The following is a 16,871-nucleotide window of genomic DNA, read 5'->3' as shown; positions in this document are numbered from 1 at the left end:
GCTCTTCCTGAGGTTTCTACCGTTTTTTTTCCCTGTTAAAGGGGTTTTTTTGGGGAGTTTTTCCTTATCCGCTGCAAGGGTCATAAGGACAGAGGGATGTCGTATGCTGTAAAGCCCTGTGAGGCAAATTGTGATTTGTGATATTGGGCTTTATAAATAAAATTGATTGATTGATTGAAAGGTTTACTACAAGAAGTCCAGCATCAAATCAAGCACCTAGGTTTGCCTGAGAGAGGGTTCGAAGCCAGTATGAACTGCTCTGAATAGCAGCTACAACTACCCTGCTTATAAAGGTTGGTTGTTTTTGTGAACTTTGAGACAAAATGAAACATATAACAGAGAGACACTCTAGATAAAATTCAACCTTTCAACCTAGCTAATCAGTGAAATAAAAACAGGAGGACTGTCCTGATAGTAAATTGAAAGTTTCAAAAAATGTTCAAAAATGCAGTCCAAACTGAAAAGGTTGAGGCACTCCGTGGTAATATTAAAAATCCTTTATTTAAGCACAGCGATCCCTGTGCTTAAATACGTCATACTATGGTATGTCATAAAAACGTCATAGTACAGCATGTAAAAAATCCCCCATTAGATATAGCATGTCAAAAAAAAAGAGTCATAGTACAGCATGCAATAAAGTCATAGTATAGCATGTCAAAAAACATCATAGCATAGCATGTCATAAAAGGTCATATTATAGCATGTCAAAAAATGTTGTAATTTGACGTCATGAAAATGTCGTGTAATGTGTCATAAAAATGTCACAGTATAGCATGGCATTAAAATGTCAAAGGACAGAGTGCCATAAAAACGTCACAGTATAGTATTTCAAAAAATTATATAGAACAGCATATGATAAAAATGTCAGTATAGCATGTCAAACATCATAGTATAGTATGTCATAAAAATATCATGGTATGGCATGTCATAAAAACGTCAAATGTAGCATGTCAAAAAATGTCATAGTATAGCATGTCATAAAGAGTCATAGTATGGTATGTCATAAAAACGTCATTGTATAACGTCATAAAAAAGTTGTAGTATAGCATGTCATAAAAATGTCATAGTATAGCATCTCATAAAAAGTCGTAGTATAGTGTGTCATGAAAAAGTTCATAGTATAGCATGTCATTAAAACACATTAAACACATTAAAAATATAATAGTAAAGATCATAAAAATGTCATAATATAGAATGCCATAAAAACGTCACACTATAGTATGCTATAAAAACACATTGTAGTAAAACATTATATATAAAATGTTGGTTTAACAAGCAAACAAGCTTATGACCCAGACCCATCTTTTTACAGTGGATCAGATTTCATCTAACTGAGCCTAATTCTTTAATGACAAATACTGCCTTCTTTACTACTTGAGCAAATCTCTCTTTTTTCCTTTAACAAACTCTTCGAATGTGGATATTTTTTTATGCCAATAAAGCCATTCTGGAAGACAAAGGAGGGACAAATTCTTTAAAACTGGATGTGATTCATGACAATAAAGTCACTATGGAGGAGAAAGGAGTGACAAATTCTTCAGAAGATGTGATTTATGACAATAAAGCCATCGTGGAAGGGGGAGGAGTAGCTGAGGAAGACCCGCTCCACTATGTAAAGGTGGACTTTGCTAAACTCCAGGCCAAATCTCAGGGTAAGCTTGGGGAAGAGGAGATCAGAGGCCTGGCCTCCAAGACGTCCGAGTATGCTGAGATCCGTCTGCAGTCCCGAGGAAGCAACAGAGACCCAAAGGAAAAGACACTGATGGTCTTATACAGTAGTAGACGAAAAGGTTATGGGTCAACGATAGAAAAAATAATATTTGAAACACAGGATCATGGGCTTTAAAGTCTGCAACAGTGGAGGCAGAAACTGCACTGCAGGCAGCCTCATTTAAAGTCAGCAAAACACACTAGTGGCTTCAAGGTTAGCTCTGAACTTTTTTCTGTGTTTTTACTGAAAAATGCAAAACAAAATAACATCATTTTGAATATATATAGTAGGTAGTTACCCCACAATCAACCATTACAGCAAATTCTCCCTTCAAACTCACAACCTTTATTCTTCTATGTGGTTCAATACTATAGAAAAATGCTGCTACATTTAATTATTGTTGATATTTAATATTTCAATGCTAACCTTGTTAAATTATCATTATAAACCTTTCTGCAGAGGAAAGAAGCAGTTACACAGTTTGTCTGACTTATTTTATTTATTTTGTATTTTTTTGTGTTAAAGTTCCGGTGTGTAGGATTTAGTGGCATCTAGCAGATGTTGCAGAACTGAAATTTCTCCTTTGTGCCAAGCACAATAACACGAATGGTCCTATCTAGATTTTTTTATTTGTCTTTTCTGGGCTACTTTAGAACAACATGGCGAACTTTGAGGATGAGGACCTGCTCTGTCTGTATGTAGACATAAACAGTTCATTGTGAGGCAACGAAAACACAATGATTCTTATTTGTCAGGTGATTATAAACTAATGAATACGTAGTTATGAATATTATTTACCATTTCCGCCAATAGATGCCCCTAAATCTCACACACTGGACATTTTAAAATGTTTGTGCTTGCATAAAAAAAAACAAAGAAAGACATTCTTTCTGCTCTTTGGTTGGCAGTTACATAATTACAAACAAAAGCGGAACTCAAAGCCTGTTATGAAACGGTGCATTATTCATATGACACATTGTTTTAACACGTATGTTTCAGAAATAAGCCTCAGTAAAGAACTGCTGCACAGCATAACAGTATTAAAGCCATACAAATATGTACATCTGCTGAAGTCTGTTTGGTGCTTGTTACTGCATGCTCATAAAGGCAAAGAATGATATATTTGGAGTGAAAAAACAATAGAGTGGTAAAACCCGAATAAGAAATTGGCTGTACTTGTAAAGTAAGAGTATGTATACTCAGAGTTTGACCTCAGAGTACTGCGTCTCGTCTTCATCAGAGCTGCTCGAGTCTCGTCTGGCTCTCTGATGTCCAGGCTTTGCCGTGAAGTTCACCTGTGTGTAATTGAGCTCTACTTCATCCTCACTGGTGTCTGTGTCATAAGCCAGTGGATCTGGAGCTTTGGCTGTGCGTGCTGCGTTGACGTTCTCGTAGTCCTCCAGCTTTTCTTCAATCTAGGATGGTAACAGTTGTAACCTGATCATTTGTGTCATAACTTCTGACAGTATCTGGATTTTATGCACAGCTAATGTCATGTTAATACACTTGAAGCTTGTAAGGACTGTAAGATGATGTTTTCCTTGATTAAATCATTTATTACAGGGAATTTATTTCTAACAAGGAAACATCTTTGTTACAGTACTGTTGGCACACATATGTACTATACAGAGCATGATTCTGGTATAGCTTTTCTGTAATTTTCTTTATAACCACAGGCATGATGTAGATCAACCGTTTATGTGATTTACACATTAAACATAACTGTCTACAATGTTCCACTGTAATAAACTGATCATGACCCATGAAAAGAATGTGGTTCATATGTTTCTGACCTTTTTAGGTGGCTTGTGCCTTGACACCATGGCATACACATCCTCTGCCGCTTTTGCCTGTTTGTTCCTAGAAGAACAAATAACATCAGACATTTGGCATTCAATAATACCTTTCTTGTTCTGGTTTTTGTATGAAAAAACATATATTCTCACTTTTGCTCATTTCCAAAGTGTAATGACGCGTAGTTGAGAGAATCATCCTGTGTTTGTCCACCTTGCTGTCTGCCTGGCTTTGGTGCAGAAGGACCCTGAGCAGATGCAGACCGAAGACATCAGTGAATGTACAGCAGCAACTGAATCAGTTCATTCATGTCTTAAAATGGAAACTGGGGGTTGCCTGGTCATTCAGTGCTCCACAATACTGAATACTGAGTGATTACTGTTCTGACAAACAGCGAGGACAGAGCTACAGCTCAGTGGGCAAAGCAACAGCTTAGATAATTAAAGGACACATACGCCTGTCTAAAGTAGAGCTACACAAATGACCAAAGCCAACGCAGACATTTGCATATTGGTCTTGCAAATAGTAATATTATTGTATGTGTTAAACTAAAATGGTATGGATGCCATTAAAAAAAAGTCGTAGTATAGCATGCCTTAAAATATATCAAATATAAAATGTGGTGTGAAAAATGTAACAAAAAACAAACAAAAACAAAAAAAAGAAGAAGCCATTAAAGGGTCATCATAGAAAATTTCAGAAAAAAAGAAATAGTATAGTATGTCAAAAAAAAGTAATATTCAAAAAATCAAATCAATTTCAAATACAGTACGTCATAAAACTATCACAAAACGTTGTGGTATAGTATTCCATAAAATATGCCATTAAAGACATTCCTTTAAAAGGTCATAGTATAGTATGCAATGGAAAATGTCAGAAAAGTCATCGTGGTAAAATGTCATAGTATAGTATGTCATAAAAATGTATAATTTGGCATGTTAACAATTTCATAATATAGTACATAATAAAATATCACAAAAAGTCAGAGTATAGTATTCTGATGGAAAAAAGTCTTAAAAACATTGTAAACAATGTCACAGTGTAGTATGTCAAAGAAAATGTCAGAAAAAAAAAACTCATGGTAAAATGTCATAAAAAAGTATGTCATAAAAAAGTATATAAAATAGTATGTGGTGGTATGTAAGTATATTTTTTTTAACAAAAAAGTCATAGTATAGTATGTTATGAAAAATTGATAATATGGTGTGTCATAGAAAAAGTAAAAAACGTCATAGTACCTTAGGTCATGACAGTATATGTCAGACAACATCATAGTATAGTATGTCTTAAAAAAAAATCATAATACAGTATGTTAGAAAAGGTGTCAGGAAAATGTCATAGTATAATAAGCCATAACATGTCTTTAAAAAAAAGTTTTAGTTTAGTATGTCATTAAAAAATCCAAATCACTCTTGTAATACAGAACATCCTAAAAATATCACAAAAAGTCATGGTATAATATTACATTAAAAATGTCATAATAAAGACTGTCAGAAAAAATACCACAAATAGTAGATAGATACATAAAAAAAACATTGTAAAAATGTCATAGTATAGCATGGCATTAAAAATGTCAGGAAAAAGTCATGGTAAAATGTCATAATAAAGTAAACTCATATAAACAAAATATGTCTGGAAAAAGTCAGAGTATAGTATGCCCAAAAAATAAAGATCATAAAAATTCACCGTATAGTACGTCATAAAAAATAATAGTATAGTATATATGATATGGTATGTCATGTGAAGAATCAGGGAAAAAAAAGCCAAAGATGTTTATCATATGTCAGAAAAAATGTCTATGGTAAAATGTCATGGTATAGCTATCATAAAATGTGGTAAAAAATGTCACGGTACACTATGTCAATAAAAAATGTATCAATTTCATAAAATAGTTCGTCCTAAAAACATATATAAAAAAGGTCATGGTTTAGTATTCCATTAAAAATGTCATACTAAAATATGTCAGAAAAAATGTAAAAAAAACATCATAGAACAGTATGTGATAAAATTATTCAAATCCATTTCATGACATAGTGCTTCCTAAAAATGTCCCAAAAAGTCATAGTCACTCTATAGTCAAGTATAGTATTCCAATGAAAAAATGTCATAGTATACCATGTCATAAAAAGTCATATTATAGTATGTCATGAAAAATAATATTATGGTATGTCATAGAAAATACCAAGAAAAAAATTCATAGTGAAAAATGCCATAAAAAATTCAAGACAATTTCATGATATTCATCATAAAAAATGTCACACAAAAACACAGTGTAGTATTCCATTTAAAAAAGTAAGTAAATATGGTAATCATATAATTTGCCCTAAAAAAGTCATAGTATAAAATTAATAATATGGTGTGTCACACAAAAAGTAAAAAAAAAAAAAAGTTTGCCATAAAAATATGTAACACAAAATCATTTTATAGCTTGCTATAAAAAATTGTGAAAAATGGAAAATATATATAGTTTAGTATGAGATACAAAAACTTAAATCAATTTCATAATATATGATGCATAAAATGTCACACAAAAGTAACAGTGTAGTGTTCTATTATAAAAAATCATAGTATAGTATGTCAGAGAAAGTGTCACAGTGTAGTATGTCATAAAAAAATTCTAAAAAGTCATTGTTTAATACGTTAAAAAATATGTCATAAAAGGCAGGGGTATAGTATGCCAAAAATAATTATATGGCATGACATAAATTATGTCATATAAAAGTCATAGTATAATATGCCATGAAAAAGAAATATGAATTTCACAATACAATAACAAAAAATTCATAAAAATGTAAAAAAATAAAATAAAATGTTATAGAATTTGCTAAAATTGTCATAGAACAATATGCCATAGTAAATGTCTGGGGGAAAATGACAGTTTAATAGCATAAAAAGTGATAATATAGTATGCCATTTTTTTTTAAGAATATTGTATGTCATAAAAAAGAACAGCAGAGTTTAGTAGAACAACAAGCTATGTCTTTTAATACCTCGGAAAATTGCATTCTAGACTTTTTACTACTTAACTGCTTTCTTAGGGCCTTAATTGTCGTTAAATCAATTGATCAACTTTTAATACTTTTTAAGACCTCGCTGACAACCTACAGGATGACACTAAAGATGGAGAACATTAAGGGGTTTGCGCAAAACTGTTTTTAAAAAAGAATGGTGCAGAGAGACGCAGCATGCAACTTCCAATAGGAATATTTCATTAGACTTCCTCTACCTGGAAAGCACCCATATCATTCATACTCCATGCCAGGTTTCCAAACCCAGGCTGAGCTAACCCTGAGGACATCACAGGACACTTCACAGGCTAAGTGTAGTACCCACAAGTACTTGTGTAAAATTGGCAGACCTCCCCTGTAATAAACTCATTGAATTGTGATATGAAGTCTGCCATATACAACTGTTTTCATGCACTGTTGTGGTAATGAATTGCTGTGAAACTTGAATTGCTTGACTCACTTGTTTTCCTGGAGGCAGATTCACAGTACAGTAAACAGTGTTGATGTTAGACGCAGGCCTGTGGAACACCAATGACGACAAGAACATAAACATGCATACTCAGTGACTGACTATAAGATATGACAGGGAACACTCTCATTGTGCCATTCTTGTCTGAAGGATCTTAAATGGATGCTTTGACTCCAGCATGTGCAGCAGCACCCAGCTCTCTGTCCGACAGAGTGTGCCTTGTCTTGGGTGGGGACAGTGTGTGTGTGTGTGGCTGCTGTCTTACGTGCTGTCTGGAGGAGGCTGGCATCGTGGCTGGTCTGGCAAGAGGTCATCTCTGCTCCTGAAAGGCTCTGCCGTACCGGGTTGGTTCATCTGATTCCTCCTCCTGGCGCCATTCCCAAAACCCTGAATCGGTATACACACACAAGCGTGCACACACAAAGATGTGTCATGTTTGTCCAGATCTCTTCAATAAAGCAGCATGAAAGGTTGCAAAAATGAGTCATCACCAGCAAACCAAAACAGGGCGGTGTGTTCTTAGCTCTTTGCTGAATTGATTTCCGCCTCCTGTGTCTGAAAAACATAAAGAGACATGACAGTGGTTATACATTCCAATTACACATGCCAGATCTGTGAAATGAATTTGTTTCCATAGTTTACCTGTAGAAAAAGACAATCACAAAGATGAGCAGAATAAGAAGAACAATGAAGATGAGCACGGCCTTCAAAAGGCTTCCTGTAGATCAAAGAGGCCGAGCATCAGAATAGAAAAACAAATGTGAGAACAAGTAGCACAGTTTCAACTGGCTGTGACTTTATCAGAGGGAGTCTGATTTCACAATACCTACAACACATCTACCATATTAAAGCAATATACTTTAAATTCACTCACGGTCAAACATGTGGACCGGGCTGGACAATCTTTCATAGACTTCATTTTTGACAATGCAGTAGTAGCTTCCCGGTTGATCTGAATACACTGTGAAATTCTGACGTTCAGAGACCTTTTCATCCTTTTCGTTCTTGTTTATCTTGTACCAAAAGTACTGTTTGATCTCGGGATAGCTGTCACTGCTGCAGCTCAGTGTCACAGCGCTCGTCCCGTCACTGTTCTGCTGCTCTGCTGCTCTTGTGATCTTTGTGTGTTTTGGAGGATCTAAGCAGGGAAATTTAGGAGACAGGGAACCAGGACAGTAGCTTAGTGTTAAAGTTTACAGAGGAATGACAGTGTATGACAGAGTCAGTGTTTTAATTTTTTGACATGCCCTGGTGGCTGCAATGAACTGCCCACACCCTTAAATGTGTACTAAAAGATAATTTTTTCTTGTGTAATTTAATGAATGGTAAATATTATTTTGAAGTAGTGATGGTCAGATTTGTTGACTAACAGTTATTGTCTACATCACATTTAAAGGTGCCCTGTGGAGCGATATTCTAAAGAGTGGGTACCCCCTTTTCTGTATCTTTTGAACACACACAAGAGTGCACAAGTAGGCGTTCAGGCACACTGTTTCACAATGCATATTCCTGTTAGGTTCCAGGTCTCTTCAAGTTATTGACAGTTGTTGGTGGTAAAGCAGCAAGAAATTTAGCAACAGAAAAAGAGCACATTTTGTTTCCGCCCCCACCAGAGGGGAAAACAATTCATCACTCAGTTTACTTTGTATTAAGTGAAGATGACTCGTTACTTACGTCTGCTGGCAAACCAACTGCCCAAACAAAGAAGAGCCTTTTAAACTTATAAGCAGTGTTGGACCTAGCACATGTGGTGGCCCAGTGCCCTCTCCCATATCATGTGTCTGCTCTGAGACAGCCCAATCTGTATTTACAATTATGTGTTGCATCTCTTAGTTCATCCACACACCACCCTGCGTGTATCAGTCCACTCACATTTGACTTTAACCTCAGCTTGCTGTGATTTTCCAGTTCCAATCTCATTACTGGCTGCACAGCTGTACCACCCTCTGTCAGAGGGACTGACAGACTTTAAGTCAAAGGTACGCGTCTTCCGAATGACTACACTCTTTCCATTGACCATCTTCATCCAGGTGATGGAGGTCACTTGTGGTTGAGAATGGGCACTGCACTGCAGCGTCAACGTCTTGTTTTCATCCACAACAAAGTCGGGCGTAGCTTGTACGGTCACGTTTTTGGGATGATCTGCGTTTACCAAACATATCATGAAAAAGAGAAGAATCAGATCCAGACATCGTCAGATATAATGACCTGTATGGTTATCACTATCATGATCCAAAACATTTAATTTAAGGTTACCACAGAAACTATTAAACTACTGCGATTAATAATTGCATACTATATGTTTTAATTTTGTCAGAGGGGGACAGTTTAAGGTATGTATTTGTCCATGTGGATGGTGGACATTAAAATGTACAACTGCTAATTCAGAAAAATGGTAATTTTTGAGTTGCAATAGGTGCACTATACCTTAAGGTGGTTTGTCAAAACAAAAACTGAACATTTAAAGCTTTAAGTTAAGACTATTTCATTGAATTATATTTTACTCAGTGGTGGAATAATAATTGGGGTTTAAATAAAAGTAACAATTCTACTCTATAAAAAAATAAATGAATTAATACATCTACAGTAGCTACTTTCTGCCTCTTATTTTACAGGTGTGTCTTGTGTCCACCCATTGTACATGATAATTCAGTCAGAACCACTGTACTAATAACTCTACACATAATCAAAATGTCTTAACATGGAAAGAACAGATGATAAAGATCTACTTTTGCCCTTTAAAATCAAATCGTTTTTCTTGTACTGAGATTAAATAACTATATGGAAAGTTTTGGTTTTGCTGATTTGTTTGATGAGCAAAAACACAATGCACCACTGAATCACTCACATTTCACCACCAACTTCCGTGTTTCGCTCCTATTTGAACCTTCACTGCTCTTGGCTTCGCAGACGTAAGAGCCATTGTGGGTTGAAGTAACATTAAATGTGTGATTGAGAGTGTTGGGGTGCGAATGATCAAGTTGAGTGACAAACACTTCTGGAAGCTGAGGATTTGATGAGGAAGTCCTCATCAGGGTGAGCTCTGACAGTGGGAAGCTCTCAACAGTGCAGGTGATGGTGATGAGCTGACCTTCCTTGACCTCAGTGTCCATAGCCAGGTTGGGTATGGTGGGAGGATCTGTAGAGAGGAAGCAGTTGTGTGATTTTCAGGCGGATTCACGTTCATTTTTTCAACAAGTGGAAAGATATTACAAAAGCAGCCCACAAACAGGAAGTCAACCTCCGTCTTGAAGGCTTAAAGTTTGACGCTTATTGTTTCATCGCTCAGCGGCAGAGACAAGGGCGTAGGTTTCATTTCAGGAGGGAGCATCAAACAAACCTGAGCATCAAACACTCAATTTCCTGCATTCTGATAAATGTTGTTCACTAAGTTATGGTGGAAATGGCTTTATCTATGTAGAAGAAAACACAACATTTAGGTGATATGTAGCAAGTCAAAATAACAATGTAATGGAACATAATCCAGTAAGGATCTCAGCATTCTGTATCACTGTCAAATATTATCTAATTTATAAATAGTCTGGCCTGTAGTGAGTTAGCCAGCACAGGGCAGCTGCCTTTTCATATCACTTAACAATCAATATGTTTCATTTGACACTAGCACTGTAACATTATGATCTCAAGGTGAAGCACCTGCAAGACAACAGCCTGGATTTTCATATACTCCAGCCTCAGTGCCATGTCCTCTGACAAACAATGAGTCATCCAAAATACACACCAGCAATTATACTGTTGCATGTAAAGCAGGTGGAAACAAAGCACACAAACACCAGTAGAAATTATTTCCTATCCAGAAGATCCGATGGAAATTAAAGGCTATCTGATCGAAACGCACATACAATTAATAATGAAATTAGCGTAGGGAAAAGTCGTAGGGACATATTCCCATCATCCCAAACATAAATTCCGCCTATGGGCAGAGAGTTAGATGTAAGGATCAATACCACTCTCACAACTATATACAGCTTCAAACAGCAGCAGTTTAGCTTAGCTTAGCATAATGACTGGAAACAGCTAGCCTGGCTGTGTCCAAAGGAAACAAACTCTGCAAACCAGTATCTCCAAAGTTCACTAAGTGACACGTTAATTACGTCATTTTATGCAGGGCTATGTGCTGGACCTTTTGTAGGCTGGAAGCAACTGCTTGTTGTAAAATGGCGAATTGATGTTTTTCCACTTTTGGATTCAAACATTTTAATTTGTCAGTTTTAGAGGTGCTTGGAGGTCGATTACCGTTCTTATCAGACAGAGCCAGGATAGCTGTTTCCAGTGTTACGCTAGACTTATCTAACCAGCTGCCTGCTCTCACTTCATATTAACCGCACAAATGTGAGAGCTGATTTTATCTTCTCACGCAGATTAACTCTCTGCCAGAAAACGATTGAGCATGTCTTCTAAAACGCTACATTATTGACTTTCAAAAGACATGAAATGATGAAAAAATACAGAATGTAAAAATCATATTGCGTAAAATCTTTTTTTTATATACTCAAACTTGATTTAAAAGTTAAGAGAAACTTCAGTATGATAGAAATTTTTCAGCGAAACACAGTTACTTACAGAGTACTTGTATATACACTGGCCTACTATTCTCCCCTGTACTGATGCGGTTGGTTGCGTTGCACATGTAATATGCTTCATCAGCTCTTTGTACATTGCGCAAATACAGAGTACTGCCATTAGTTGTGTTGGTCTTCCACTGTAAGGAGTCAGTCTGTTTATTTGTGTTGAATCGGTACCAGGAGTACGTCTCAGCGGCAGGATTGGCATCAGTGTTACAGGTGAATGTTAAAGATTCACCAACTCTCACTCTTTTATCCTCTTTACCCATGGATATGTTCGTCTTCCTCGGGCCATCTAGAGGGAAGAAATAACTTAGTATGCTTTTCTCTGTCATCATTGACGCTCTGATATACATGCACCACAAGGAGCTGTGAAACTTACATTGAACGTCAATATGACAAGGTGGGGATATTTCTCCAGTACCGACGGTGTTAGTGGCTTTACATGTGTAGAGGCCTCTGTCCTCAGGCTTGATTCTTTCAACAACATAATGGTGAGTCTTCGTTTGATTTATACTTGTCCCATTCAGAAACCACCAATAGGTTGTAGGTTCTGGGTTGCTTCTTTTCACGAGACATGTCAAAGTCATTTTATCTCCTTGTTTAACTACAGAAGGAGCTGAAACGTTCTCAACCTCAGGCATATCTGAAACAGAAGATTTAATTATTTTGTTAGGCTGATTCACAATAATAATGGACTGAGAATAATTTATTGTAAATCACAACAAAATGTATCATTCGAGATTATTGTTATGTACAAATATCAGAGTACTTTGACAAAAAATGTACAGCGGCATTACAGAAGCTACCAAGAATTACAAACACACCAAAATACATTGAGGTAAAACACAGGAAGTACTCACATTCAACAGTTATATTAACTGGGTTTGATTTTTCTTTGCCATGTGTGTTTTTAGCCTCACAATGGTATTCTCCTTGCTGTGACTCCTTAATTGATGAGATCTTCAATACTGCCCCTGTTGTCATTTCCTTTTGTTCGTCTTTAAACCAGATGAAGGTGGGGTCAGGACGTCCTTTTGCGGAGCAAGTGAGTGTCACAGATTGATTTTCAACAACAGTATTAAGGCTTTTTTTAGCCTGTGTTTCTCTGGGACCATCTGTGTGAAAAAAGTAAATACAAGTCAGGAGAAACTGGTCAACACTAAACATCGTTTATGTAAATCAAATATGTTTAAGAATAGAATCAAACTGTATTTGATTCAAGTCCAAGTAAAGATTTTTTTAAATTGTCTAACAAATAGGCAGAGCATGAATTTAGCACAAATATGTGACTTCAAAATTCAGATTTTTCTGATATATATATAACTAAGCTGTTTATTTATTCAGTGCGCATGAAAACTGTGCCATGAAAGTTGTATTGCATGCCAGTTTTTGAGACCTTTCAAATTAAGTATCAGCTGCTCAAAACGTTCATAATTCCTTATCTTAATATTACTACTTAAAAGCAAAACAATTAGCTTGTTAATTCTGTTATTATAAGAAGCATTTAAAAGCGGTGCAGATACAGCCAGTAGGCACTGTTAGTTTAAGTATTCTTTTCCAAATATTGCATGTCTAGTTTAGGTTTGACACACACAAAAAATGCAATGTTTAATATTATTGACCATATAATTCAGAGGTATATACTCTGAGTTGTGAACAAAACACTTGTCAACTGATCAGAGTTGAAAATGTAGGCCTGTTCCTACTGCTTAGTTTAAAAATATTTCTGATGTTAAAGGTATTCTATGCAGGATTTTCCTAAACTCACACAGAGGTAATCCCTCTCAATCACTACTAATGACCCACTTGAAGTGTGTGGCGGTGTATTTTTCTGCAGAGACGCTGCCCTGTGCCTGTATTATATTATTCTCTGTGCTCAGGACATTTGTGGGCATGTAACCCCCCCATGGCGCTCAGGTGAAGTCAGAGCTTTTACTTTCATTGGTGAGTATATTAATAAATAGTGACCCACAATCCTGCATAGTATACCTTTAACAATTACAAGAACAGCATCACAAAACATTAATAACTTAGGCTCATGACTCGTTACCTTGTATTTGCTCCTGTGTTAAAATACTTTTTGATTCATTTGAAAGGGCTCCAAACTTGGGTTTTAATTTTGGGTCCAGGTGCAACCCTTAGTGTATGTTTGGATCACAGTTTGTTTATATCCATAATAAATATGTCCACTGTAATGTAGACGTGACATAAATAAACCTTATGAACTTACATGCGACAGTTATACTGATATTTTGAATCAAATATTTGTCATCTAGTGCTTTGCATGAAAATGTCTTCCCATCATCCTGCCAGTCGACTGGAAAACTGACTTTGGTGCTTTTCTGCTTTTCCTCTATTTGCTGAGGCTTTGAGGTCGGAGTTGGCGTCAGCTGTGTCAAACCTTCAATTTCTGGGTTGAAAGGACACGAACTTGAAGTAGAGCATGTGAGCGTTATAGTGTCCGATTCGTTTAGAATGGGTGGTTTCTTGAAAGTGAGTGGGCATGGATTTTCTGAAAATATAAAAATGAGACAAAAGTATAATGGTGAATATCTACAGTATGACAAAGGTTAGTAAATTAGTATTAATACAGTATCACAATAAAAAAAAAACAAAAAAAACAATTCAATTATTCTTTTTCTGCATCAAATCTGCATAGATACATAGAAGTAGATAGTAAAATGGATTAGTGATTTAGTAAAACTACACCAGAGTCATAATTGATGTTAATCAATTGAGTTAAAACTCATGAGCCAAGGAACCACAGAGTTCAGATTAAACCTTGAAACACAGTGGTTCCCAGCTGGTCCAGCCACTGGGTCCAGACTTTCCCTTAGTCATTAGTTCAAGGTCCACACAGTTTAATATCTTCAGCGTCATACTTGTGCTTGGCCATGCCATTGGGCTAGTTTGCTGTCTCTGTCAAGTAGCTGTCTGTTAGTCACTCACTCTACAGCAGGAAACTGCACTTCAAAATAAAACCTCTGTGTTGGGACTTCACTTGATTTCAAAATAAAGATTGTTTTTTTTTTGTTTGTTTTTTACAAACTCAACACGTTCGTGAGTCATTTGTGGTCCATTCAGGATGGACCCCCAAACCACATTTGGAACGTGGCCCACCAGTTGAGAACCAATGCACTAAATGATGTTATCTTAATCTGTCCTAGCATGGGACTGAAAAGAGGGTTAAGCAGGGTGAGCGACACGCACATCCAAAAAACTTTTACAGGTGCTGGATCAAAAAATCAAGCAAATAAAGTAAGAACCACACAGGAGATCTGCACACTGTATTTAAAGCTCCCAGTAATAGAGATCACTAACAGAGATCTTTGTCAGCCATTTTGAAAGGATTTCAAACAGAGATCTTTATCAACATAAATCTAAATTAGACTGGATGTTGTTGTGTGTTCTCAAAACCTGTCTTAGAAACTTACATGAGATTTCAATGTGGCAATGAAAGACACACAGGAGAGGGAAGCAGTGCAGTCTCCCTCTGGATTTTTTTTAACATTTATTCTAACATTGTTTTTTTTATCTTCACCATATTTTTCAGTCTCAACCAATTCCACTCATTCTGCCTTCAGACCAGCTCGTCATCTCATAATGTTTGCATAACTAATCTTTTTGCTGTGTATTTTTTGAAAATATCTTCCAGTATTCTGATCGTTCTACTTACCTGTAACAGTGAGGATCACTGGTGGATCAGTTTTCCATTTATTTCTGACTTCTTTTCCTACAAATCTGAAAAGATAATCTCCATTGTCAGTTTTGCTCAGGTTACAGATTAAAATATTGCAGGACTTTAGTGAGGATGTAGTATAATCCTTCCAACTTGAAGGTGGAGAACCGATATATTTCACTCTGCCTTCAAAGTCTGAACTGACAGGATGTACTGTGTTTTTTGTGCTGTAAATGACAGTGCCCAACAATCCATCTTTGTCAGACCAAGTTGAATTCTTTATCCAAAACCAGTATGCTCCCTCAATCTCAATTTTCTTAGAGACTTTGCATTTTATTTCAGCGCAGGACCCCTCTTTACCAGTCACGGGAGTATCCTCTGTTGTGAAGAATGGTTGGGTAAAAAAACAATCTGTGGCAGTAAAAACACAAGTGGGAAAGTCAGGTATGTGACCTAAAATCAAATCTTGTTCAAACAAAACATTATTATCATAGTGGAGAAATAAAATTCCTACCTTTTATGAGGGCCAGAATTACAAACCACCCGACTGTCAGAGCATTCATTTTTGTGAGGCACTCAAGCTTGATATCTGAAACACAAAAAAATGTGTGTACATTATTGTATACATCATAACAACATAGAGCCTTTTTTTTTTTTTTACTGTAAACTATATTTGCATTTTTTAAAATGCAAATGAGTTACAAGATTTTCTTCTTCCTCTTTTTTCTTTCTTCCTCAATTCAAGATTGTGGGGAATCCTCCAGTATTGCAAAAATATAAGTTATTTTTTCCTTCACACGTAGCAGAATGTGTCATTGTTTTCATTAAAAGACTGAGAGAAAAAGACTTCATTAAGAAATATTAAGGCTAAATGTGTTGCACTGTAGTTGTAATTGTCTGTTGTATACAGCTGAGCCCAAAACATAACTATAATTTGAGGCTTCAGGTTTCTTTTTCCATTATTACCTAAAATAGGACTTGGGGCAACATCGTATTTGACATCAACTGTTTGGTTAGATCACTTTCATCTGCTCCACCAGCCGTGCATTTAAAAAACATCCATAATACAGCACACAGAATATTTAGAGTGCAAACAGTAAAGTGCTTTTATTTTACAGATTTGGTGTTCTTAAATGCTCCACAAACAGTATTTACATACAAATGCCAAATCCTGTACATTTGTGGATACACCAAGATAACATGTTGTTGAGAATGCAAATCAACTGAATCAATTTTCCCATTCAATTGAAGGGCTTATTTAGAAATCAAAACTTTCTCTAGACACAGACATTGTACATCCTTCATGACTGAGATAAACCATCACAGACAGAGATAACTCATTCAGTGAAATCAGGCGGTCAAACACAGTAAGTATTTCACGGTGAAAGGTACAAAGTTAGCTTGTTCTTACCTCAGAGGATCCACTTATAGCAGCCTGCAGCACACACCATCTCTCCTAATGTAAGAGTAAGATTTAAAAAAAAGGAAGTTTTCACAGTTGACTTAAAATCTTGTGAAATTTGCATGCCCATCCATGCAAGCCTGAGAGCACAATCTTTTATAGACAAACATATGAAGGTGATATTGTATTTTCTTCTTCAACTTGCCTGCTACAGTGCGCATG

General features: G+C 36.1%; 1 protein-coding gene across 1 annotated transcript; it reads right to left on the bottom strand.

Annotated features, from left to right (window-relative positions):
• Window positions 1–2,205: 2,205 nt before the first annotated feature.
• si:dkey-24p1.1 (uncharacterized protein LOC556718 homolog) lies at window positions 2,206–16,799 on the bottom strand. The gene is made up of 17 exons (XM_050046750.1): window positions 16,659–16,799; window positions 15,762–15,836; window positions 15,245–15,658; window positions 13,799–14,080; window positions 12,429–12,683; window positions 11,948–12,211; window positions 11,564–11,860; window positions 9,831–10,121; window positions 8,855–9,124; window positions 7,857–8,120; window positions 7,625–7,700; window positions 7,474–7,537; window positions 7,248–7,369; window positions 6,974–7,031; window positions 3,658–3,752; window positions 3,505–3,571; window positions 2,206–3,126 (listed from the first exon to the last, which is right to left on the bottom strand). The coding sequence occupies exons 2-17, from the start codon at window positions 15,808–15,810 to the stop codon at window positions 2,911–2,913; spliced, it is 3,084 nt and encodes a 1,027-aa protein (XP_049902707.1). The 5' UTR covers window positions 15,811–15,836; window positions 16,659–16,799; the 3' UTR covers window positions 2,206–2,910.
• Between the last annotated feature and the right edge of the window lie 72 nt (window positions 16,800–16,871).

This window comes from Epinephelus moara, chromosome 6 (assembly GCF_006386435.1).
Source record: "Epinephelus moara isolate mb chromosome 6, YSFRI_EMoa_1.0, whole genome shotgun sequence".
Lineage (NCBI taxonomy): Eukaryota > Metazoa > Chordata > Actinopteri > Perciformes > Serranidae > Epinephelus > Epinephelus moara.
This window is presented reverse-complemented; position numbering and strand designations above follow the sequence as displayed.